Source organism: Dromiciops gliroides, chromosome 2 (assembly GCF_019393635.1).
Source record: "Dromiciops gliroides isolate mDroGli1 chromosome 2, mDroGli1.pri, whole genome shotgun sequence".
Lineage (NCBI taxonomy): Eukaryota > Metazoa > Chordata > Mammalia > Microbiotheria > Microbiotheriidae > Dromiciops > Dromiciops gliroides.
The window spans coordinates 9,977,211-10,003,366 of NC_057862.1; the positions used below are offsets into that span (position 1 = coordinate 9,977,211).

General features: G+C 50.0%; 1 protein-coding gene across 2 annotated transcripts; it reads left to right on the plus strand.

Annotated features, from left to right (window-relative positions):
- The first annotated feature begins 11 nt into the window (after positions 1-11).
- UROS (uroporphyrinogen III synthase) lies at positions 12-26,156 on the plus strand. 2 transcript variants are annotated; one of them, XM_043989987.1, is made up of 11 exons: positions 12-165; positions 666-728; positions 8,194-8,283; positions 8,839-8,922; positions 9,519-9,615; positions 10,781-10,855; positions 12,543-12,617; positions 21,524-21,607; positions 22,994-23,076; positions 23,815-23,913; positions 25,661-26,156. In XM_043989987.1, the coding sequence occupies exons 2-11, from the start codon at positions 672-674 to the stop codon at positions 25,784-25,786; spliced, it is 870 nt and encodes a 289-aa protein (XP_043845922.1). In that variant the 5' UTR covers positions 12-165; positions 666-671; the 3' UTR covers positions 25,787-26,156. The 2 variants fall into 2 exon arrangements, with proteins under 2 accessions (XP_043845922.1, XP_043845923.1); XM_043989988.1 differs by lacking the exon at positions 21,524-21,607.

A 26,156-nucleotide genomic window follows, 5' to 3' on the forward strand; every position in this document is an offset into this window, starting at 1 on the left:
CGGGGGGGGGGGGGGTCGGTTGTGCGCGTGCGCGTGCGTACTGCGTAAGATCTTCGCCCCGCCTCTCTCCTAGATTACCTTTCGGGAAACTGAGGTCGCCGGGAAAGCGACGCCCCCAAGGTTCCGCGGCCCTGGCTGGACTCTACCCCGACGTCATGGCTCCGGGTCAGTGCTCCCGCCGTGCCCACGGCAACGACTGTGCCTTCCATGGAGCCAGGCCCCTCCCCCTCTGACAGAGAAGGAAACTGAGGCCCAGGGAAGGGAGGGGCTGGCCCTAGGCTGCCTGGTCAGGGAGCCGTCAGAGGCAAAATTGGAACCCGGGCCAGGCTGTCCCCGACCTTTTTTTTGTGTGCCCCTGGGACCCTACCCTGAAGGGGCCCCCAGGGGTCACCTAGGACCACGGGATCCAGGGTCAAGCAGGGGTCACCTAGGACCATGGGATCCAGGGCTGGTCAGAGGTCCCATAGGACCATGGGATCCAGGGCTGGTCAGAGATCCCCCTAGGACCATGGCATCTAAGAATAGTCAGGGGTCCCCTAAGACCATGGGATCCAAGGATGGTCAGGACTCCCCAGGGCCATGGGGTTATAGATCACTGCAGCAAGTTCCTTCTGTCTGTGTCCAACTGGGGCTCCCAGAGTAATGCCAGCCTATCCCATTCACAGGTGCCCATGAAGCCTGGGAAGGTCTTTTCCATCAGCCGCAGTGAGCCACAGGACCCCCAGGAGGTAGGTGCCTGGTCCCCCTCTGGGCTCTGGGCGCAGGGTCACACAGGCAGTCAGCCTCTGGTGCAGGGTTCAAACCCAGGCCTTCCTCTCCCTTCAGCCCAGTCCCCCTCATGGACAGTCCATCCCTCAGGGCTCCCAGCCACCACGACGGGAGCCCAGGCACCTCCCCCCTGCACCCGGGAGGCCCAAGCAGGATGGACCCCTGCTTTGTCTCAGTTTCTTCCTCTGTCAAATGGGGGCAGCCATAGTGCTGAGGTTCAAATGCATCGATGTTTGTGAAATGCTTGCCCCCCCCCCCCCAGGGCTCAGCTCCCACCTTAGGCTCCACCCACACAGCCTTTCTGGGTGTTGGCACCCATTCTCCCCTCTGTGTCATCACGGGTTTCAAGGTTCAGGTCAAGTCAGCCAGCACTTACTGAGTGACTGTGCCCAGCACTGTGCCAAGTACCAAGAATGTCACCGGCAGCAGAAAGGAGCCTCCCCATCCGGGCACAGAGCAGGGCCAGGCAAGGTTTGGTACAGAGAGCTGAGAGGCCACCTTGGAAAGGTGGGCTTCTTCCCCCTGGGAGACTGAAGAAAGGACAAGAGGATGAGGAGCATCTGCTGAGGAGGAGCAGGGCACCGGGGTCCTGAGGAAAGAGAGACTGAGAGACAGCCTGCCTCACCAAGTCCATGGTGGCCATTTGTGGCCAGCCCAGCTGGCCAAGGTTCCCGATTTCCTCAGGCGCAAGAGGAGGAGCGGCTAGCGCTGTGGAAAGGAACAGGGCTGAGGCGGATCCGGATCTTCTCAAAGCTCAGCTCAAGCCCCTTCCCCTACCAGAGACCTCTCTCCATCCGCAGGCCAAGGGAAAGGGGAGAAGGGAAAAGCCGGGTGAGGAAGGATACATTAAGGGAGTGATGAATCTGAAGCAAAACAAGCCACGGAGGGGCTTAAAGAAGAGCTTGTCACAGTAAACCTGAAGCGGATCACAGACCCTCAGAGCGCTGACGCTGAGCAGTTAGCACCCTTCTTTATAAAGAGGAGGAAAGAAAAGTATAAGAGAAGAGGATGAGAGGAATTTAGCAGCTAATAATTAGTGTGTTATGTAATGGATTCACTTGAAACAAAAAGACATAATTAAACTAAGGGTGGGGCAGCTAGGTGGTACAGTGGATAAAGCACCAGCCCTGGATTCAGGAGTACCTGAGTTCAAATCCTGCCTCAGACACTTGACACTTACTAGCTGTGTGACCCTGGGCAAGTCACTTAACCCCCATTGCCCCGGAAAAAAAAAAAAAATAAGGGACGGAATTTTCAGGGTGCAGCCAAAGTCATCCTTAGGGGAAATTTACACTTTCATTCATAAAGGAGAGAGCTAATCAACAAATTGGGCAATGCCACCTCGCTGCCCCCTGACTAGGAGCCTTTTAAAAAGATAAACCACTAAAAGAAAAGAAAAACAAATTACCACCATCAAAAGAAAGGAAGATGAAGAAATAATGGGAACTTTTGCCCAATTTTATGCCCATAAAACTATCTAAATTAAATGAATACTTGTAAAAATATAAGATGCCTATATTAAAAGAACAAAAAGTAAAAGACTTCACTCAGTCTCAGAAAAAGAAATTGAACGATCCATAAATCAGATGGATTTGCAAGCAAATCCTATCAAATATTTAAGGAATGATTAATTCCAATATTACATAAACTCTGTGAAAAAGATAAGAAAAGGAGCCCTACCAAATTCTATCTATGATATAAATATGGTTTTGAGACATAAACCAAGGAGTCACAACAAAGAAAGAAAAACTACAGGCCAATTTCCCTAATGAATATGGATTTTAAAAATGTTTTTAATAAATTTGTAAAAAGTTCAGAAACATATCACAAAGATTGTACACTATTACCATATTAGATTTATACCAGGAATGAAGGGCTAGATCAGTACTAGGAAAGCAATAAACATCATTGACTATGTTAATAAATACAAAATTCACATTATTCTCTTTGTAGATGCAGAAAAATATTTGACAAGATAAAACACCAATTTCTGTTAAAAACACTAGAAAGCATAGGAATAAATGAATCTTTCCTTAATTTTCTTATCTATCTAAAACCCAGAGCCACATTATCAGTGATGGGGTTAAGGTGGAGGTCTTTCCAGTAAGATCATGGATAAAGCAAGGGTGCCCATTATCACCATTACCATTCAATATAATTCTGGAAATTCTAGCTAAAGCAATGTTGTCGTTCAGTTGTTTGAGTCACATCCAACTCTTTGTGACCCTGTTTGCAGTCTTCTTGACAGAGCTAACTGGAGTGATTGCCATTCCCTTCTCCAGCTCATTTCACCGATGAGGAAACTGAGTCAAACGGGTGAGTGACTTGCCCAGAGTCACACAGCTAGGGAGTGTCTGAGGCCAGGTTTGAAATCAGGAAGTCTTTCTGACTCCAGGCCCAGTGTGCTGTGCACTATGGTGCCACCTAGCCGCCAGTTAAAGCAATAAGATAAGAAAAATTGAGAGAGTAAGCAGAGGCAAATAGGGAACACTGTTTGCAAATAACACGATGGTTTACTTAGCAAACCCTGGAGTCTCAACTAACAACTAATTGAAACAATTTCCACAAAACTGCAAGATATAAAATAAACAAACACATCATTGGCATCTCTACACGTTACCAACAAATTCCAGCAGAAAGAGAGAGATTACATTTCAAACTGCAACAGAAAATATAATGAAATATTTGAGAGTCTAATAAGACACTGAGGAACTGTGAACATAACCACAGGATGCTCTTTATACAAATGAAGGCTTAGCATCTAAATAATTGGAGAAATATGACTTGCTCGCGGGTAAGCCTAGGCAACATAATACAAATGACAGTTTCACCTAAATTAATTTAGAGCTTGGGCAAATAACAGAATTCATCTAGAAGAATAAGAAGAGGTCAAGCATTTTTAGGGAAGTAATTGGGGGGGGGGGCGGCTAGAAGTCCAAGATCTCAAACTCACCCACAAAGTGATACTTATCAAAACAGCTCGGTACTGGTTAGGAAACAGACTGACCAGTCAGTGGGACGGATGAGGCCTGCAGTAGATAGATTGAAACAAGCACGGCCATGGACTGTTTGATAAACCAAAGATCCCTTCCATTGAGGCAAGAACTGACTATCTCAAAAACAGTTTGACAGAAACTGCATACAGACAGGTCGTGAGTCACCCCATCTCCCCAGATGAGCTCCAAATGGGAATATGACTAACTATAGTAGATGAATTAGAAGAACGAGGACATTAACCCTCAGATCTATGTTAGGGGAAGAGTTTGTGAGCAAACCGACTGATTCGCTGGGGATAAAATGAACACTATTGATGACGTAAAACTCAAGTTTTTGAACAAAACGCTTGCAGCTTCAATGAGAAGAGAAGTAGGTTTTTAAAAGCAAACACCCGTCTAGCTTGTGTGAGCCTGGGCCAAATCACCCCCTCTCCGTGCCCTGACTCTGAGACTAGAGGTGGCAGGGGAGGAGAAGCCTCCATTGATAGCAGGTTATGTTCATGCAGAGGTTCCCTGGTCTGGTGGCGGGGGTAGGTGAGTCTATTTGTGTGTGCGCACACATGCTCCTTGTGAAGCTTGGCAGCACTGGACCTGCTGGGGTCAGCTTCTCCAGCCCTTCCCCCATGGAGGTTTTCAATAGACTCTAGGTCATCACCAGTTGGGAATTGTCTCATCTGCACCTCCCAATGACCTTGTGGAGTAGCAAGGCCAGTGAGAGGATCTCCATTTGGCAGTTGGGTTAGACTGGTGTAGTGACTGTCCCAGGCTCATGTGGTCAATGTGGTGTCAGGCACAGGAGCCTTCCTGACGCCAAGCCTGGTGCTGTTACCACCAGGCTTCCCTGCCTCATTGCTGCCAGACCCTCTGCTGGATAAGATAGGAGCTGAAATAGCAATATGGGGATCAATGACATTTCTCCCTTACGCCCTTCCCCACACTATATCTGCCTTCACTTGCCTAGAACAGTTGTGGAATGGGCATTGGGTTTAGGGTGATAAGACCTGGGTTCAAATCCCACTTCTCTCGGGGGCTCAGTTTCCTCATTTGTAAATTCTGATCCTGTTAGCTTAGGACCGTTCTGATGATGGGTGCACCCCCCCCCCCCGCCCACATGCTCCGTGGAGCCTCACTTTTGTGTCTGCCAGTCCTGACCATGTCCCCTCCAGCAGCAGCTGTAACAGACTCTGTTGGGTGTTCAGATCCCTTCCTAACCTGACCCCTCCTGCCTTTCTGGGCATCTGACCCCTGATTCCCCACCACGTTCTGTTGGATCCGGTGACTGCGGCCTCCGGCTGTCCCACAGACAAGACCATCTCTGGTCCCCAGGCGTTCTCTCTGGTTGGGCCTGTGGTGTTCTCCCTCCTCCGCTCCGACTCCTGGCCTCCCTGACTTCCCTGAAGGCCCGAGTAAAATCCCTTCTTCTACAGGAAGCCTTCCCTCCAGTGTGTCCTGTGTGTCCCTTGTTTGTCTCCAGGGGGTTACTGGCTGGCTCCCCTTGAGAGCACACACTGGCCCCTAGCACTGTGCCTGGCACATTGTAGGCATCTAATTAGTGTGTTGGGATTGGACTCCAGCCACAGTAAGCATTTTAACAAGTATTTAGTAAGCTCCTACTGCATGCTGTGCATTGGGCTAGGCCCTGAGCCTTCTTGGTTTTCTTGGGGGGGTGGAGCAGAGGCAGAGGCGGGGCTCACACCTACCTGCCTCTCTGCAGGTATGGTAAATATGGACCCACAGCTTGTCCTGCTGCTTCCCACATCCATGGACACCCAGCCACACCTAGTGGCATCTGTGGGCCACTTGACATCTCTTACATGCAAGAGATGTGCACTAAGTCGGGCGTAGCGGAAAGGGAGCCAGCCTCAGGTTTGAGTCCTCCCCCTGCCATGCCCTGACTGAGTGACCCAACCTGTCTTATACACTTCAGAGCAGGTGCCAGCCTGCTTTAGTAGAGTGAGTTCCCTCACTGATCCAGCCAATCCCCTCCTCTCACGTGTACGTCCATGTTCATGCCCAGGGTACCACTGGTGATAGCCTCCAGCCTCCTATGACTGCTTCCCAAGCGTGAGCCTTGGCAGCCCCTGATAGTGTTCCTGACCACCAGTATCCCCAGGAAAACGTGGCCATTGACAGGCTGGTCTGGCTTCCTGTCAGAAAACCGATGGGAATTGTTGAAATGATCAGATTCATCTGACCGGAGACTTTTCTTTCTTTCTTTCTTTCTTTCTTTCTTTCTTTCTTTCTTTCTTTCTTTCTTTCTTTCTTTCTTTCTTTTTTTTTTTTTGGTGGGGCAATGCAGATTAAGTGACTTTCCCAAGGTCACACAGCTAGTGTCAAGTGTCTGAGACTGGATTTGAACTCAGGTCCTCCTGAATCCAAGGCCAGTGCTTTATCCACTTCACCACCTAGCTGCTCCCCCCCCCCTTTCCCCCGCCCCTCGACTTTCCTAAAACTAAAGAGAAAAGTCTTAGCCTGGCTGGTGAGCTCTCTTAGCCATTGGCTCAGTCTCTGGACCTGATGGAGTTTGCACGTGGGCGGTCTGGGGGCTAAGGGGATTATGGCTGTGGTTGGCTCCTTTTCTTGTAGATCTAGGACACCCTTGGTTAGTAGGACGTCATAAAGGAGAAATGTGCTTCCACACACATCCGAAAGGACGTCAGCTTTGCCGGGGAATAGGACTTTTCCTTTAAAAGAAAAGGATCTCAGGATTCTGGCAGGCAGCCTCAGTAGTTGGTGATCACGCAAGGATTTGTCTGCAGTGTTTGTTGTCCCTGAACTTTACATGAGAGACACCACAGGGGAAAAAGAGCGCAGTGCTTGGGTAGCGTGGAGTTTTAAAGGATGTTTGATTCCACCAATAAAACCCTTTTCTGTGTGAAGCCCTTTCGTTCACCTTGAAGAATGGCAGTTCAGGTACGAGTATTAGCTAAAGAACTTCCAATCACAAGACTTGGTTCTGAAAGCAGGTTAGAGGTCATTTAGTCAGTAACATTAGCTCGCATTTCCATAGAGCTTTATGGTTGGTAAAGTGCTTTAGAGCTGCCGTCCATTCAGTCCTCACACCTGCCCTGTGAGGGAGGTGAGATTATGATCCCCTTACTACACAGGAGGAAGCGAGGAGGAGAGGGAGAGGTGAAGTGATGTACCCAAGGGGTCCAGCTAAGTCCAGGGCTGAAGCAGGATTTGAACCCCTGTCTTCCCGATTCCACGTCCAGCAACATTGACTCTGCCCCCTGACAGAAGCACCTCCCATGGGCCGTCCAGTATGCACAGAGAATCCCATGAGTCCCGGACACATTTGGGGGAGTCATGGTCAGACAGTTCCAAGCCCAGCTCGGTAAAGACACAGTCTGGTGCTAACAGACGATTTCTGTGTGATTGGCACTTTCAGTGAATTGTGCCCCGGCTGTTTCATCCTAAAATTAGGGACTTAGTTGAGTGTGCCCTGGATGAAATTCTGTTCAAACTGCAGGTGCCAAGTTGTACTTGCCACTCAATTACATCACCATTTCCTTGGGTGAGCCGCTTAGCTAACACTCCCCAATTAAAAATTGGTCCCCACAGGGCATTAGGATTGTGAGTGGGTGTGCACGTATTTTCTGTTTGGGACACATTTTGAATAACTCCATGAAGTTATTGGCTAGTACCCATCTCCCTAAAGCACCCGCCTCTGTATCTAGCTGCTTTACGGTGAAGGTAATTAGACATTCCTCGTTCACGGCGGCTTAGAGACCAAGGAATAGTTGTTCGGTCAGGGTCAGAAATTTCAGGAGGGGCCTGTGAGAACTGCAGTCTTGGCTGCTGAACTTCCACCTCAGGAAGGAGGTCAGCAGTCACCTGTAAGTAATAGCGGACCCTCTCAGGTCAGCCTTGCCTGTCATCTCTATCTCTCCCCATGAAGTGTTGATTAAGCAGGAATTGGCAGGTACAGAGTTGTATCAGTGCATGGCTGCCACACGTTCTTCACCACCAGCCCTGTGGCTGCTGGGGGCAAGAGGGGAAAGGGACGTAGCATTTATGTGTGACAAATGACCTCCCTGTACTCAAGATCCCCCCCGGACCATCTCTGGGCACGGCGATAGACGATCGACACTGGGCACTCCCTGCAGTGCATTAGGTCTGTAGGGGACCTTGTGTGTGAATGATACGCGGGGCTCCAGTAGCCCCTTCCCTTGGAAAGAGCTTGACGGGTCTGTGTTCTCTCTGGGCTCTGAACTAACGGCCTTCTCTTGCTATTGGAGTGTTATCATAGCAGCCTGCACGGCTCTCAGCCTTATCAGTGACACAGCCACTCCCTGCTTCCTTCCAGGAACGGGCAGGCGCTTCACCAGCTCCATTGGTCAGCGCCTCCTCCTTGGCCTGATCCTGCAGAGTGGAGGAGAAAAGTTCCCCAGATCTAGTCGGGACCCATTTTCTTTCTTCCTTACAGCCTCCTCGCAGGGCTGGCTGGTGGAAAATGAAGATTCTGTTACTCAAAGACCCTAAGGACGATGACTCGGGCCAGGATCCCTACATTCAGGTGAGTGATCAGCAGGTACCCATGAACCATGGCAGCTGAGGTTGCCTTCCTTGCCCTTCCCAGTGGGTGTCCAGGTGGACTGGGGGAGGCGGCTGGATGATGTCATGAAGGAGGCAGTGTCGCCTTCCCAAGTGGGGTCCTGCATCCCTGCCTTTGTTTTGTTTTTTGTTTTGTTGTTTTTGTTGGGGTTTTTTGCGGGGCGATGAGGGTTAAATGACTTGTCCCAGGTCACACAGCTAATGTCAAGTGAATGAGGCTGGATTTGAACTCAGGTCCTCCTGAATCCAGGGCCAGTGTTCTATCCACTGCACTACCTGGCTGCCCCCTCTGCCTTTTTTTGTTGTTGTTGTTTGGGGGGGGGGCGGGAATGGGGGTTAAGTGACTTGCCCAGGGTCACACAGCTAGTGTGTGTCAAGTGTCTGAGGCCGGATTTTGAACTCAGGTGTTCCTGAATCCAGGGCCAGTGCTTTATCCACTGTACCACCTAGCTGCCCCTTGCCTTTGTTTTTAAAACAACTCTAAGGCCTTCAGTATCGGTACCTCTCTTTCCCCCAGGAATTGGGATCGTGTGGATTTGAAGCCACTTTGATACCTGTTTTATCCTTCGAGTTTTTGTCTCTGCAGAGTTTCTCTGAGAAGGTGAGGCCACACCCTCTTCTGTGTCAGTGCTAGAGTGGAGCCAGGAGGGGCTGCCCAGGGGCTGCCGGGTGAGGAGCTAATGCAGAGCCAGGCATTTGCTGAAGGGCCCCTGACAAACGGGCATGCTCCCTAGTGGCTGTCCCGTGGCACCCCCATAGATGCCATGGCCCTCCCACGAGCAGGGAAATGTGCCCACCCCAGCCCTTTAGACCCCACAGGGTCATTGCAGCTGATGTGGCTTCAAGCCTTCTTCCGTGTTGACTTCACTGCCGTGTTGCAGTTTATGAGCCTTCCCTTATCCTTCATGGATGAAGACAGTTCCTGACCTATGCTGCTGTCTCCTGGGACCCACTTTATCTTGGGCAGATTACTTGGAAGCCTGGAGGCGCTGCATCATTGCTAGCCGTTATCACTGGGTTTGCACATATGTGTTGTCCACCACAGGGTAAAGTGACTTGGGAGCCAGTATAGTTTGGTTATTGTCATTCCGCGACCAGCGCCTAGTGCGGTGCCTAGCACATTATAGGTGCTGGATAAATGCTTACTGACCAGTAGGTTCCTAACAAGGTGTTGTGTGTGTGTTCCCTGGTGGGCAGCTGTCTCATCCAGAAGCTTATGGAGGGCTCATCTTTACCAGTCCCCGAGCAGTGGAAGCCATGCAGTTGTGCCTGGAAAGGGATGGCAAACTGGAAGGTGAGTCAGGGCTTGGGAGCCAGGGATGGAGTTCTTGCTTTGGCCCCTCAGCTCTGTCTGACATGGAAAATGACCAAAAAGGGGCAGCTAGGTGGCGCAGTGGATAGCACACCAGCCCTGGATTCAGAAGGACCTGAGTTCAAATCCTGCCTCAGACATTTGATACTTACTAGCTGTGTGACCCTAGGCAAGTCACTTAACCCCAATTGCCTCACTTAAAAATAAATAAATAAATAAATTAGATGCTCTCTGAAGTTCCTAGTGGACCATGTCATGGGTTCACATGGGGCACTACTCTGTCAAAGAAGCTGGCTCAGATCCTGTCTCTGCCCTTCTCTGACCATGTGACCTGGGCCAGTCATGAATAATCTTTCAGTTGTCTCAGTGAAAAGCAGCATCTGCGCTGGAGGGGCCCTGGCCGTGTATGGCCCCTTCTATCCCAGACACTCTAAAGAGGAGCAGTGGGCTCTCAGGCCCTCGGCTCTCCCAGCTTGGGCTTGGCTTCTGGGGCTCTTGGCCAAGAAGGCCAAGGGGGCTTCCCAGTAACTTCCTGGCCAAGATGGTGTGTGTGTGTGTGTGTGCAGCCCATGTTCCCTTTGGCCTGTTTGCACAGTGCGCAGAGATGCTTCTTCAGCCCTGTGGCCTTGCCAGTGAGAATGCCCTTCATCTGCACAGAAGCTGTTTGAAAACTGTTTATGTTTGTCTCCTGAACAAAATTGGCTGCATCGTTTTATTGGTTATTTGAGCAGCGTTTTATGTTCTGTGCTTTTCCTTCTCTTCCTCTAAAGATCCCAGTTTTCAGTCATCATCTTACTATGCAAATGAGGATCCAACATTATATTTGTTTTCCAAGGACACATAAAAAATGTTTTTAGTGCAGGCAGAAAAAAACCAGGTCAGATTTCAGGCAAAGGACCTCAAAACATTGGCCACATCTGATGTGTAGCTTTGCCTAAATAGTTACATTGGCCTCAGCTCTCAGTTCTTGGCCTAAAAATGGTTTTTTGCTTTTGTCTGTAAGACAGACTTTGATTGTTCCCATTTTGGGTTACTCATAGATTGTTAAAAAGAAGCAAAAACAGCCTTCTGGGGCAGAAACCCCAACAGCCACCTTAGTGTTCACAGTTCATTGCTAAGTGCTTGCTTTTAATTAACTGTTTTGCAGTCTGGAAAAAGTCTCTGAAAGAAAAATGGCGCATCAAGCCGGCATATGTGGTTGGCCAAGCCACCGCATCCCTCGGTGAGTGCAAAGAGTCCTGGAGGAGGTGCCAGCTGGTGGCGGGGGGGGGGGGGGGGGGGGATGATGCAATCCAGCTTTCACGGCATTGGAAGGGAAGGGGCTACCAGAGGAGCCGGAGGAGGCTCTTGCCCGCTCAGGCCAGGCTTAGACAGGCTCAGCCAAGGTCCTCCAAGCCCACATGTGAGCCAGAGAGGGCTTGGCTTCCCATCCTTCTTCCTCTGCCCTCCTCTCCCTGTAAGCCCAGTTCTCAAGCTAAGGGGCCTCTCAGGCCCCTGCCAGCTTCACGCACATGGTGGGTTCCACACAAAACTAGACCAGTCCTCGGACCTCAGCTCCCCCCGAGACAGACCTGCTGGCTAGGCCTTAGAGAGCCCCGGCTGACCCCTGAGCAGTGAGGGGCATCAAGGAAGGAGGGGCACAGGGACCAGGCTCGGTCAGCCTGCCAGGAGGGGCTTCCCAGAGGCCTCCATTGCCTGCCTGTCATCGGTGACACGTGGTGCATGTTCTGCACTTCTGGGCTCATCAGCCTCTGCTGAATCCAGTACGGCCCCAGAGTTGGCTGTACAGACAAGGGCTTCATTACTGGAGAAACTTTGCTGCTGCAGGAGAGTTTTCCCTCTTTTGACTCAGCACATTTTAATGATTCATAAATTACAAGTTGACAGAGTTTAAATGAAAGTCTTAGTTTGCTGGGCTGGCTCAGGTGGGAATCAGAAATTGAATTTGCATAGCAAGTCTTCTCTAAGGGCTGCATGCTGTCTCCACTAATGAGGGAGCAACCCTGGGGCGAGGCCCCTTGCACCCTCTATTTTTTAAATGTCTTTTATTTCGGGGGCAGCTCAGTGGCACAGTGGATAAAGTATCAGCCCTGGATTCAGGAGGACCTAAGTTCAAATCCAGCTTCAGACACTTGACACTTACTAACTGTAACTGACTGGGCAAGTCACTTAACCCTCATTGCCCTGCCCAAAATTAAAAAAATGTCTTTTATTTTGCTATCACTGAAAGGCCCTCCCCTCCCCAACCCTGCCTCCCCCTCTTCCTGGAACAAAGGGAAACATGGAAGCACCAAGCCCACCCCTGGACAGTGTCCAGCCTGACCATGGTGCTTGGCATACGTACAGCAGATGCTTAATGAATGCTTCTGGCCGATCTATCGGGAGCAGGGCAAGATGGTCCATTGGCTGTTCTCCAGGGCTCTGAACAGGCCTTTTCTTGCTTGGACTCTGGCTTCCCATTTGGTGAACTTTTCACTGACCCTCCCGAGGGCCTACTGAATAGACTGTTGGCCTTCCCTGGGGAGTTCGCCGGAAGCACTAGCCTCCCGTCAGTGCCTGAGCAGAAGCCTCCCTGGGTGGGGGGCCCTAGACCCCGGGAGCTGGCTCAACCAGACACATGTTGGAGGAGCCCTCGCCTGTTTGCCTGTGAGGTTCAGATGTGGTCCCCTCTGCCAGCCCACCTCACCATCCCTAACAAGCCAGCTTAGCAGGGTTTCATAAAGGGCACTCGGGTGGGATCCTAGGGTTAGAGCCGGGAGGGGCCCCTGAGGCGGAATATGGGACTGCCTCTGGCTCCAAACCCAGTGCGCTTCCCAGTGGGCCGCCAGGCCACCGACCAGGCAGAGCAGCGCCCGCGCAAAGTGCTATAGAGAACGGAGTCTGGAAATTTCGGCTTGGTTGTTTTTCAGTGAGAAAAATTGGCCTGGCCACAGAAGGAGAAAAATGTGGAAATGGAGAGAAGCTCGCGGAATACATCTGCTCACGTGAGTAGGGGGTTTCTAATTAAGACCCCGTGTTTTCGCTTTGTGACCTGGCTGAGCATCCCGGACTCTTGAAGACTCCCTCAGCCGGTGCTTACTGCTCACTTACTGAGGATTCAGGCCCAGCCCCACGGCTTCTTCCAGAAAGATTCAAGATTGCCAGTGGGCACAGGGTCTCGCCAAGTCAGGGATGCAAAGAGGAGAGAGAGCATGTGGTCAGAGCCCCCCCCCTCACCCCCCCCCAGTCCCACGAGCTCAGTCTGCCTTCCCACATCACCCGGCAGTGGTGTCTTCACGGCCAAACCTCTCGGCCTTTTCTCAGTCCTCACCCACTTTGACCTCTCTGCACCTGAGAGCACTATTGATCCCCCTCCTCTCCTGGATTCCCACCTTTCCCCTGGTCTTCCTGCCTGGTCACACCTTCTCTTGTCTTCCTCAGGGTCACGTATCCTGAGTGTGGGTGTCTCCTGAGGCGCTTCCCCCCCAACCCTCCCCTCCATTCCTGTGAAGGGCTCGACTTACAGCCTGCCCTGAGGGTCATCCTTGTCTCCTGAGACTCCCTCTCTTACCCCCCACGTCCAGCCTGTGGATGAGCTTGTTGTTTCATCTGACGGTGCCCACACACACACACTCACACACACACTCACTCACACACATACATACACACACTCACACATACATACACACATACACACACACACTCACACATACATACACACACATACATATACACACACATACACATACACACACTCACACACATACACATACACACACTCACACATATATACACACACACTCACACATACATACACACACACTCTCACACACACACATACACACACTCACACATACATACACACACACTCACACATACATACACACACACTCTCACACACACACACATAAACACACTCACACATACATACACACACACTCTCACACACACACACACACACACACACACACACTCTCTCTCTCTCTCTCTCTCTCTCTCTCTCTCTCTCTCTCTCTCTCTCTCTCTCTCTCTCCCTCCCCCCCCCCCCTTGCCTCTCCTGCCGGCCCCAGTCCCCTGACACCTGCATGTCTGCAATGACCTTCTGGCTGATGTCTCTGACTCAGGCCTGCTCGGTCACTTGCAGAGCCCCGACCCTGCAGCATTGAATGCAGAATCCTCTTTGAGTCCTCAAGCACCTCCCACCCCTCCAGGCCTCTTCCACCTCTGTCCTGGTTGTGGACTCTGCATTGACCGCCTGGGCCTGGGAGGCTCGGCCCCTTCACTGCCCCTGCAGCCCTCACAAGAGACCCTTTCCAGGCCTCCCATCTGAGAGAGCGGTAGCAGCTAATGGCATTTCTGGAGCCCTGGAAGGCATGGGCGGCTGCCCCAGAAGTCTCCTGCCCTTCGAAGTTGTCAAAGCTCAAAACGCTCTCAGACTTCGGGGACATTTCCTCGTTTGATCTTCTCAGCAACCCTGCAGGGGGTGGAGGGGGGGGCACTTTTATTCTCCCCATTTCACAGAAGAGGAAACTGAGGCAGGGAGCATTGATGTGACTTTCCCAGGGTCCCACAGCTACCAAATGTCTGAGGCAGCATTTGAATTCTGGTCTTCCTGAGTGTGTGTATAGGGGTGTGTGTGAGTGTGTGTATAGGGGTGTGTGTGTGTGTGTGTGTGAGTGTGAGTATAGGGGTGTGTGTGTTTACATATGGCCTCCCGCATTGACCTGGGAGCTCCCTGAGGGCAGGGCAGGAACATCAGGAACGCTGACCAGCCCCTGGGAGGCCGGTTCCTGCACAGGCCTCGGGCCTCAGCCATGGCGGGTGAGCTTGAGTTGCCTGTCAGCCACCCAGGGTTCTTTTCTCTGTCAGGAGAATGAGGGGCATGAGACGTGGGGCAGCTGCCTCTGTGACCTGTGTGACCATCTGAGTCATTCAAACTCTCGGGGCCTCAGTTTCCTCATTTGCCGATGAGGGGGTCGCACGGGCTGAGTCTATCAGTTAGCCTTTAGTGAGCCCTTGCTGTGTGTCAGGAAGCACTGGGTGTGACCTCTGCAGTCCTTTGACCAGGCCCAGTAGCCCCCGCCCCAGGAGCTCGGGACAGCCTGGGCAGTGGGTGCCCTGACTTCCTGTGCCCCGGGTTCCAGTCCCACCAGTCCCAGCTTTCCTCCAAAGGAGAGATTTTAGCCCCAGAGTTCTCAAAGCCCACCTGCGGAGGTGGGGGGGGGGGTCCCTGATGCAGGGGATGCACTGACCACATGACTGGGCCTCAAAGCAGTGAAGAAGGGCCTCCTGCTGCCTGGTGGCTGTGGGATGAGAACCCTCGGGCCTCCCCACGTGGGTGTTCCTTGTAGAGCCCACCCCGCACCCGGCAGGAGCTCAATCAAGGCTTGTTGACCCACATTCCAGAACTCCAGGGGCTAATACTTTACCACCAGCTGGCCGGCAAGGCTTCTAGGGGCCACCCAAGCAGGTCTGGCCTGAGGTGGGGGGAAAGCCTGGGGCAGGCGCAGGAGATGCACAGCCACCCCCCAAAGAGCGTGCTGCACCCCCAGTGGCCTCCCAAGTCAGGCCCCCACCTCGGGGCCCCCTCACCCGTCTCATCCAAGGGAGTCCTGACATTGCTCTCCCCAGCCTCAGTCATTCCCAAGGCCCAGGACCCTGTGCAGGTTCACTTTCTGAGTGGAATGGTGCTCACCATGGCCAAGAGCGGGCAGGCTCCACAGCCTGGCCTGGGAGCACGGATGTCGGACGTCGCCTGCTTGGTGAGGCTCCTGCCCCACCCTGGCGTGATCACTGGCCTTGAGTGGGAGCTTCTGCAGCTACCGCAAAGCCTTTCTTTGATCAAGAAGGGAAAAATGCGGTGGGAAGGATGGTGGCCTCTCCTCGTCCTCTGCAGCCCGATGTTTCCAGATAATCCCTCTTGGTGTGGGTGCAGAGGGACAAGGAACTTGATTGTTAGCCCCACTCCTCCCACCCCCTCTAGAAAATTACTGATTGAAAGCATCTCCCAGATTTCTGTTTTTTCCTCTCGGGCCTTTGGGTCTATGGCTCCAGCCCCTGCTCCCCACTGTGGCCCCCTTTTCTTTCTTTTTTTTTTTTTTAGTGAGGCAATTGGGGTTAAGTGACTTGCCCAGGGTCACACAGCTAGTAAGTGTCAAGTGTCTGAGGCCGGATTTGAACTCAGGTACTCCTGACTCCAGGGCCGGTGCTTTATCCACTGCGCCACCTAGCCACCCCCAATGTGGCCCCCTTTTCAGTGACTCCATGGTGGCTTCTCCAGGCAGTGCGTGCCCTGGCAGCTCTGCCCTCCATCAGTGGCCAGAGAGTAGTGTGGACTGTAGGGCTGGCACACTGGTGTGTGTTGTCAGAGGGTAGGTGGCCGCTGGGGGGCACATGTTGGGGCCGTGGGACTCCTAGGCAGAACCAGGAGAATATTGTGCACAGTGACAGCAATATTGGTTAATGAACTGTGAATGACTTAACTATTCTCAGTAATACAAGGATCCAAGACAGTCCCAAAGGACTAACGATAAAGCAGGCTCTCCACCTCCAAAGAAAGAACTGGTGCTGATGGAACACAGACTGAAGCAGGCTCTTTTGCACTTTTTCCCATTTTTTTTCTTTTATTCGAGTCTTCTAACACAAAATGACTAATATGGCAATATTAGTAATTAATAATTGCACATGTATAACCTATACCTGACTGCTTACTGATTTAGGGAGGAGGAGAGAAGCGAAGGACAGAATTTGGAATGCAAAACTTTAAATAAAAATGTTTATTAAGAAAAAAATTAGTAAGACTAGCCTACGATATTGACGTTAGGAAGAAGTGGAATTAGAAACAAGGAAGGCCGAGCACAATAACAAGCTGAAGAAAGGATTCAGTCATTTTTTAAGTGAATGCCAGCAAAAGAGCCAGAAAATGGGTACAAGCTTGAGAGGAACAACAGCGTGTGAAATGTAGAAAAGACCCTGATAAGCGATCTCTGCATTGATAGCCAGCGTTTCATATACAACCTCTTCTATTTTGTACGTGGAAATGCTTGTTTGTTTGGTGTTTGAGGTTTGTAAAAAATGCACTCTAGAGGTTGCTTTCACACTGGGTGACACCCCCTTGATCAGCACCAGTCCACACTCATATTTGCTTCTGTTTGCTCTTACCCAGTAACTGGCCCAACTCCACTCACTCAGTTCAAAGCCACTCATTCTAACTTCACATCTCTTGCAACAGCTGTTTTGCCAAGACAGCCCCAGACTGACAAGCACAGCAACACAAAATCTTTCCTGACTCACCACACAAGGACTCCACAACTTCCGGGGCTGGCTTGCCACTTCTATTACAAGAAATGCATTCTGATGCGACTCTGAGATAGGTTTCTCATTTGCAAAATAAGGATAACACCTGGGGCATCTCCCTCACAGGGCTGTGTGGAAGCTCACCTAAGATAATGTGTACAAAGTGCTTACAAACCTTAAATTGCCATAGAAATGTTAGTTGTTATAAATAGTTATATAATTAGACCTTAGGGGTAAGCAAAGGGTGGAGAACAATTACTCATCCCACTGACAGCTGTGAACTCCAGCGGGTGCTGCCCACAGCTGCAGTTCCTTGGCAGTGTAATTGAGATAAACAAAGCGGGGGAGGGAGGGACAAGAATGAGGGGAAGAATATTGGTAGGGGAATCTTTTTTTTTAAACCACTTTTATTACATTAAATATTTTCCTATTACATGTAAAAAAGTTTTTTTATCCTTTTTTAAAATTTTTGAGTTGCAGATTCTCTTCCTTGTTCCCACCCTCCTCCCTCCTTGAAAAGACGAGCAACTTGATACCGATTATTCGTGTAGTGTCAAGAAAAATATATTTCCATATTAGCTATGTTGCAAAAGAAAACACAAACAAGATAAAACAATAAGAACAAAGTTTAAAAAGGTATGTTTCGGGGGCAGCTAGGTGGCGCAGTGGATAAAGCACTGGCCTTAGATTCAGGAGTACCCAAGTTCAAATACAGCCTCAGACACTTGACACTTAACTAGCTGTGTGACCCTGGGCAAGTCACTTAACCCTCATTGCCCTGCAAAAATTAAAAACAAAAAACAAAGAAAAAGGTATGTTTCAATCTGCATTCATAGTTCATCAGTTCTCTCTCTGGAGGTAGATAACATTTTTCATCATGAGTCCTTTGGAACTGACTTGGATCATGATCTTGATCAGAGTAGATAAGTCTTTCACAACTGATCATCCTTAACAGTTTTGCTGTTATTGTGTACAGTGTTCTCCTGGTTCTGTCCACTGCACTTTGCATCAGTTCCTGTAAGTTTTTTCTAAAATCATCCTGCCCATCATTTCTTTTTTGCCACCTTAATAAACATTGTTATTTAAAGTTTTGAGTTCCAAATTCTATCCCTTCTTCCCTCCCTCCCCTGTCCCCTCCTTAAAGCAGTAAGCAATCAGATATAGATTATACATGTGCAATTATGTCAAACATTACCATATTAATCATTTTGTATTAGAAGACTCAAAAGAAAAAATGAAAGAAAGTGGGGGGCAGCTGGGTGGTGCAGTGAATAAAGCACTGGCCCTGGATTCAAGAGGACCTGAGTTCAAATCCGGCCTCAGACACTTGACACTTACTAGCTGTGTGACCCTGGGCAAGTCACTTAACCCTCATTGCCCTGCAAAAAGAAAGAAAGTAAAAAATAGCATGCTTCAGTCTTTTCCATCAGTATCCATTCTTTCTTTGGAGGTAGATAGTATGTTTCATCATTAGTCCTTTGAGATTTTCTTAGATCATTATATTGTTCAGAATAGCTAAGTCATTCACAGTTCTTCATCAAACAATATTGCTGTCTCTGTGCACAGTATTCTCTTGGTTCTGCTCATGTCACTATACATCAGTTCATACAAGTCTTTCTAGGCCTTTCTGAAATTATCCTGCTTGTCATTTCTTATAGCACAATAATATTCCGTCACCATCATATACCACAGCTTGTTCAGCCATTTCTCCATTGATCAGCATTCCTTCTATTTCTAATTCTTTGCCACCACTAAAGGAGCTACTATAAATATTTTTGTACAAATAGATCCCTTTCCCTTTTCTTTGATCTCTTTGGAATACAAACCCAGTAGTGGTATTGTCGGGTCAAATGGTATCCAGAGTTTTATAGCCCTTTGGTCATAGTTCCAAACTATTTTCCCAAATGATTGCACTAGTTCACAACTTCACCAATAGTGCATTAGTGTCCCAGTTTTTCCATATTCTTTCTCTCCAGCATTTGTGATTTTCCTTTTCTGTCGTGTTAGCCCAGTCTGATAGGTGTGAAGTGGTATCTCAGGGTTATTTTAATTTGAATATCTCTAATCAATAATAATTTAGAGATTTTTTATGTGACTATTGATAGCTTTGATTTCTTCTTCTGAAAAGTACCTATTCATATCCTTTGGCTGTTTATCAAATGGAGAATGACTTATTTTCATAAATTTAGCTCAGTTCCCTATATATTTGAGAAATGAGGCCTTTGATGGAGAAACTTGCTATAAACATTTCCCCCCTTTCCTGTTTTCCTTCTAATTTTGGCTGCATTTGTTTGTGCAAAAGCTTTTTAATTTCATGTCATCAAAATTCTCTTTTTTCCCATAATCTCCTCGTTCTTTTGTTTGCTTACAGACTCTTTCCATATCCCTAGATCTACAGGTATATTTTTTTCATTCACCCCTCATTTACTTATATCAATTTTTATGTTGAAATCATTTATCTGTCTTGACCGTACTTTGGTATATGGTGTGAAATGTTGGCCTATGCCTTGTTTCTACCAAACTGCTTTTTAGTTTTCCCAACAATCTTTGTCAAATAGTGGGTTCTCGTCTCAAAAGTTTGGATCGTTGGATTTATCAAACACTAGATTGTTGTGGTTATTTACTACTACTCTGTGTTGTATACGTAGTACAGTCCACTGACCCACCACTCTGTTTCTTAGTCAGTACCAGGTTGTCTTGATAATTACCACTTTGTAATATAATTTGAAATCTGGAACTGCTAGGCCACCTTACTTAACATTTTTATTGATTCCCTTCTTAGTCTCGATCTTTTCTTTTTCCAGATGAATTTTATTGGCATTTTTTCTAGCTCTATAAAATAATTCTTTGGTAGTTTGATTGGGATGGTCAATTAATTTAGAATTGTCATTTTTATATAATGGTTTGACCTACCCATGAGCAGTTAATATTTCTCCAATTATTTAGATTTGGTTTTATTTGTGTGAAAAGTGTTTTATAATTGTGTTCATATAATGCCTGCATTTGTCTTGGCAGGTAAACTCCCAAATAGCTTATATTGTCTGTCGTCATTTTAAATGGGATTTCTCTATGTCTTGCTGCTGGGTTTTGTTGATAGTATATAGACATGCTGATGATTTATATGGGTCTGTTTTATATCCTGCAAATTTGCTGAAGTTATTAGGTGTTTCAACTAGTTTTTCAGTTTGGCAGCTAGATGGCACAATGGACAGAGCGCCAGGCCTGGAGTCAGAAAAACCTGAATTCACATTCAGCATCAGACACTTCCTAGTTATGTGACCCTGGGCAAGTCACTTTACCCTGTTTGCCTCAGTTTCCTCATCTGTAAAATGAAGTGGAGAAGGAAATGGCAAACCCTCCAGGATCTCTGCCAAGAAAACCTCGAAGTGGGATAACAGACACAACTACAAAAAGACTGAACAAAGATTTTTAGTTTTTTCTCTAGGGTTCTCTAAGTGTACCATCCTATCATCTGCAAAGAAGCCTAGTTTTGTTTCCTCGCTGCCTCTTTTTATTCCTTTCATTTCTTTTTCTCGTCTTGTTGCTATAGCTAAGATTTTTGGTACAAGATTGAAGAGTGGTAATGTTTATGGATAGCAGCTCAGAAGGCCCCTTGGTCCTCAGGGCAGGTGCCAGTTGGCAGGGCCATGGGCATCTATTGGGGGGGGGGAGCTGATTCCCCAGACACCAGATGAGTCTTGTTTCATTCTTTGTTCTTGTATCCCTAAAGCCCAGCATACAGTCGGTGTTTAATTGATTGATTGACTCCTAGGTCTGTTGTCAGTTTCCATTGTTCTTGCACCACTGGTATTCTTGAACTACTCACTGGTATTAGTGCCAGCCCCAGCCCTTACCTTAGCATTGCATTTAATGTTTAAACAACAAACCAGCCCTGCCAGGCGGTGCATGTGAAATGGTGACCTCCATCATGGAGAGCCACACCAGAATCCAGGGGTCCAGGGAGCCCTTTGCTCTTTGCCTTGGAGTGGGACTCTAGGCATTCTCTCTTTTTCCAAATGCTCCTTTTTATTATCATAAGCTGGAAAATGTGTAAGACGAAGTCTGCATCCGAAGCTGTGAATCATGATGAGAGCCGGGGGCTTGGCGTGCATTTCCCCTTTTTCAAGGTGGTTCCTACAAGGCCGTATCCCCTTTGGAGCTGTCTCCTTCCTCGTGAAAACGCTCCCTGTCATGACCCCCTTACTCTCCCTCCCCTGTAACAGATAATCGCACAAAGCAGATGGCCCCATTGGCCTTGTTTGAACAAGTATGTCTCATTCTGCACCTGTAGCCCCTCACCTCTGCCTTAATCATTAGTCTTCTGTGGGGCCACAGGCCCTGAGTCTCGCACAGTCACTGAACTTGATAGGTCTGTCCTGAACAGGTTCCTCATATGAAGGGTTTCAGTTCCACTCCCCAGCCGTGCTCGGGTCACTGAATCTGGCTTTTCTGTCACGGACACCTGCACGGGCTGTGGTCTGGCCGTCTCCCCTCAGGAAGGCCCCACGCTTCCAGTCCTCATGCTGTGCCGAGGGTGCTGGTGGGTACTGGGAGGCTGCTGCCGGCTTCTCCTTTGGCTCTTGTAACAGGGCTCCTGTTTTCTTTTGGTTTCCAGGAGAAAAGCCGGCGACTTTGCCCCTTCTCTTTCCCTGTGGGACCCTCAAAGGAGAAGTGCTTCCCAAGACGCTCAAACAGAAAGGTCATTAGAGCTGGCTGTTGGGGGGAGGCATGCTGCTGGGGGGACATGTTACATGGGGAAGGGGGGGGCTGTGCTCTGTGCCATTTGCTCTCTTTGACATCTCTCGAGGCACTGCCCCATAACACGCAGGCAGCTCTTCAGAATGGCGGGTGTCAAATGCCCAGAGCGGGAGCCAGAAGCCCCTCCTTTTACAGATCTGGGAAGCGAGGCCAGAGGGGTCCCGCAGGTAGAAAGTGGTGAAGAGTGGAGCCCTGTGGACTTTGAGTCCAGAGACTGGCGTTTTTTGTCCTAACAAGATCATTATTGAGCTCACAGAAAACTCTGGTGGCTCACCACCTTGAGCAGTATTAGAATTTAATAGTAATAACAGTAGTGCTCATTTATATAGTGTTATAAAGCTAGCAGAGTACTTCCTATGGTCTCCTTTGTTCCTCACAACCTTGAAAGGTAGGTGCTGTTATTACCCCCATTTTACAGATAAGGAAACTGAGGTAGACAGCAGTGAAGTGACTTGATCAAGATCATAGCCAATAAGTGTCCGAGGTAGGATTTGAACTCAGGTCTTCCTGACTCCAGGCCTGGGCCCTGTCCACTGTGCTGCCACCTGCCTTTCTGTTTTTGTTTGTTTGTTTTAGACCCAGGATCTTGTGCCCTTGCTCTGGGTCCTCAGAGCAGCTGTCTTCCTCTCTGTGGAAATAAATTGATGTGACAGTGGTCTGTGAGCTATACTTCTCTCACCCATCGCGAGAGCCCTTCTTGCTCTGGGACCAGGGTCCCACACCTTTGCGGCATGCCCTGCCCTCTGCCTCTGGCCTGTGGATGGACCCAATCTCAGAATCCTGTTTGAAAATACATAGGATATGGGGCAGCTAGGTGGCGCAGTGGATAGAGCACCGGCCCTGGAGTCAGGAGGTCCTGAGTTCACATCTGGCCTCAGACACTTACCACTTGCTATCTGTGTGACCCTGGGCAAGTCACTTAGCCCCAATTGCCTCACTTAAAAAAATTTTTTTAAAAAAAGAAAAGAAAATACATAGGATGCAAAGGAAGCCAACCATGGCCAGGTTCACAGAGCCCAGGGTCAGGCCCCCAACTTTGAATCCAGGATTCTGGGTGTGCTGAAGGCAGCCAAATCTTGGTTTGGGGACTGATGACAAGGAAGAGGGGGTGCTTCCCTGGCATTTCCTACCCAGCTAAGTCAGTGTGTCTGCCCCGAGGGAGGAGGCTGCCTTCACACTGCCCAGAAAATGGGATTGCTCATTCCAGCACGCGGGCAGCTTCCACTCACCAGGAGCAGGCCCGGCCGAGAGGGTAGCGATGTTGGGACACCGGCTGGAGGGTCCAGATAAGAGTCCCCACGTCTTATCTCTGTTTGATTTGCTTCAGGGATTCCACTGGAAAGCATAACTGTTTACCAGAAGATTCCGCATCCCGGGATACAGGACTCCCTGAAGAACTACTTCTCACAGGTACGCTGTGTTTCGGAGGAGGCCTCCGAGCCCATCCGCCCTCCCTTGGGCATGGCCACCACCCCGGCCTCCCTCTGGCTCAACAGTGGGGAAGGGGAGATTCCTTCTGTGCATCCTTGTCTCCTTAGGCACCAGAGCTGCCACCCTCGGGCTCACATAGACATGCCCTCAGGGCGCCGGAGCTCAGCCAGGCCTCCTCTCCTGCAGTGCTGAAGCTTCTCTAAGAAATGGCGGCAGGGGCAGCGCTTTGACCTTGGTCTAGTGTGGCTTGTTGATACAGCTCGCCTTTGAGCTGCTATAGTTCTGCATGGTGCCTGAATCCTTACTTTCTTCTGAAAATCTCCTGTGAGATACTCTCCTCTGACCAGCTGGTGACCTTCTTACGCCCCAAGAGCTCGTTGCCAATGTCTCCTCCATTCATAACCAGTTACCGTGTTTTTTAAGATAGGCTCCATTTCTCTCGTGGGAGGATGCTCAGTGTTCACCAGGCACCATCTGCAGTTCAAGGATGCCTGATGATCTCTCGGCCCTGGGCTCCTTCCTCTCTAGATCCTGCAGCATGGTTCCCAAATTCGTTCTTACCATCGTTCTTCCTTGTGCTGATGTCCATGGCGGCACCAGCCACGCGCCTGGCACACATGTCCAGAAAGGCTTGGAGACTTAATCGACCTCAGCCGGGCTGAGAAAATGTCTGCTGCCGATCAGTCAGACGCCGCTTTGCCTTCTGTTTCACTGCAGGGCATTCCAGCCAGTGTCACCTTCTTCAGTCCTTCTGGGCTCACATACAGCCTCAGCTATATTCAGGAGTTATCTGGCAACAGCTTTGACCAGATTAAGGTACAGTATCCAATGCCAGCTGTATTTTTATTTAAAACTCAACTCCGTCATTGCCCTTGCTGTTAAGTAGTTAACCATGATCTCCCAAAAGCTTAGTGCTAGAAGGGACCTGCGCCTCGTTCTCCACACCAGGACCCCAGGGCTCCTCAATACCAAGTGACTTGACCAAGCCCTAAGAGAGGCCTTCTCTGACTCCCCAGGGGCTCACGTTGCTCCCGGAAACAATTTTGCATGACTTTCTTTGTATTTGCTAATCCAGGTATGGGGCACACTATTTCCTCCCCCTTGAAGGCAGGCACTGGTTGGTTCTCTCCCATAACAGCTGCTTAAGAAAGATTTGTTTGGGGGACAGCTAGGTGGCGCAGTGGATAAAGCAGTGGCCCTGGATTCAGGAGGACCCGAGTTCAAATTTGGCCTCGGACACTTGACACTTACTAGCTGTGTGACCCTGGGCAAGTCACTTAACCCTCATTGCCCCACAAAAAAAGAAAGAAAAGAAAAGGAAAAAAAAAAGAAAGATTTGTTTCATTAAAATAGATGTCAGCATTGTGTCAGTTTCCCTGGGGCAGTCGGAGGCCTTGGTGCCCCGGCTTGTCCAGCGGCGTATGGGGGCTTGTGCTGGGGGGCTCTTGGCTGCGCAGAAGGATGCCGCATCCAATTTACAGCCTTCATGATGGAGGTACTTGATTCACAGGGGAAGAAGTTGGGGGACTCGGCCACAAACACGTGGCAAGGTAGGGGCAGAGTCGGGATTCAAATCACCGTCTCTGGCCCCCAGGCCAGCCCTTCTGTGACCGGGAGCACCTTGGCACGGTGGGCCGGTCAGGGAGGGGCTGGGCTCCCACCGACAGCCACACCAGCAGCAAGGGGAGGCACCCGGTTTGAGCTGAAATGCCAGGTCCTGGCACTGCCGTGTATGGCCTCAGAGGGCCTTGGGGAACAAACCGAGCATTTAGAGAGGGCCTGCTGTGTGCCAGGCACCTGACCCTCACAGCCGCCACTGGAGGTCAGGGCTCTCGTTATCCCCAGGGCACAGATGAGGAAACTGAAACAGCAGGGGGCGTGACTCTCCTCTGAGGCAGGGTCTGAGGCCCAGCGCTCTCCGCCTGTGCCGTGGGGACCTGTATGACCCCAGCACCCTAGGCTGTGATCCTGCGGGCGATCAGCCCCGGGATGCTGGGGCTGCTGCTCCTTCCCAACAGGGTCTGGGCTCCTGCCTCCTTCACAGCTGGCCCTGACATGGGGCAAGGCACTTCCCTGCTGCCCGGCTCGGTTTCCTCAGCTGTAAAAGGGCAGTGCCACAGCACCTCCTCCCCAGGCTGTGGGGGATCAAATAAGGTGATTTCTATGGAGTGCTTAGCCCAGTACTGGGTACACAGCAGGCACTCAATAAATGCTGATTCCCTTCCCTTCCCCACTTGACCAGTGAGAAAACTGAGTCAGGTCAAGTCTGTACCCAGGTCATCCTGCACCAGGCCTGCCCTCAGTATGCCACAGTCCCACGATCTAAAGAAGGGTCACTGTCATCCATGGATTATTCATGTCTGACAAGTGGAGGCATCCTGCCTCAGGCCACCAGGTTGTGCGTCTGCCTGTCTACGTTTTGCCTTTATTTCCATCCCAAGAGCACTCATTAAGGACCTACTGTGTGCCAGTCTGCGGGGATGCAAAGACAGAGTTGAAGCTGTCCCTGCCCTCAAAGAGCTTATGTTATGCTGGGATTTAAGACCGGTTTTTGCCATTTCAGTTTGCAGCCATAGGTCCGACCACAGCCCGGGCCATGGCCAGCACGGGAATCCCTGTGAGCTGCACGGCGGAGAGGCCCTGCCCCCACGACTTGGCCACCGGCCTCCAGAAAGTGCTTCAGCCATAGAGCCCCTCCAGCTCCCAGACCACACTGGGCTCCATCCCAGGCCAGCTCAAACGGGGACCACTGGGGACAGATGGGCTCTGTCAGCACCCCCCATCCAACACCCGGAGCTGAGAGCGATCTGTCTGGACAGGTGTCATGGCCTCTTCTAATTTGGGGGGAAATTCCTGGCTCAGGAATGGGTGGCTTTGCTTCCGCCCCACTCTGAATTCTGGGGGCAGGGAGAACGGACACGTGCATCCAATTCAGTAAATACCCCATGGGAATAAATTATCAACAAGCATTTACCCCATGGTATGTGCTAGACATGGGGCAAAATGTGGGGGCTAGGCATCCAGTGAGTGTCTAATAAATGCCTGGTGACCTGATGAAA

Excerpts from the sequence above, each read along its gene's own strand:
- UROS (XM_043989987.1), top strand. The coding sequence starts at position 672 with ATGAAGCCTGGGAAGGTCTTTTCCATCAGCCGCAGTGAGCCACAGGAC. Across the intron at positions 8,923-9,518 it reads TGCAGAGTTTCTCTGAGAAG|CTGTCTCATCCAGAAGCTTA; the intron begins GTGAGGCCACAC and ends CCTGGTGGGCAG. Across the intron at positions 23,914-25,660 it reads ACAGCTTTGACCAGATTAAG|TTTGCAGCCATAGGTCCGAC; the intron begins GTACAGTATCCA and ends TTGCCATTTCAG.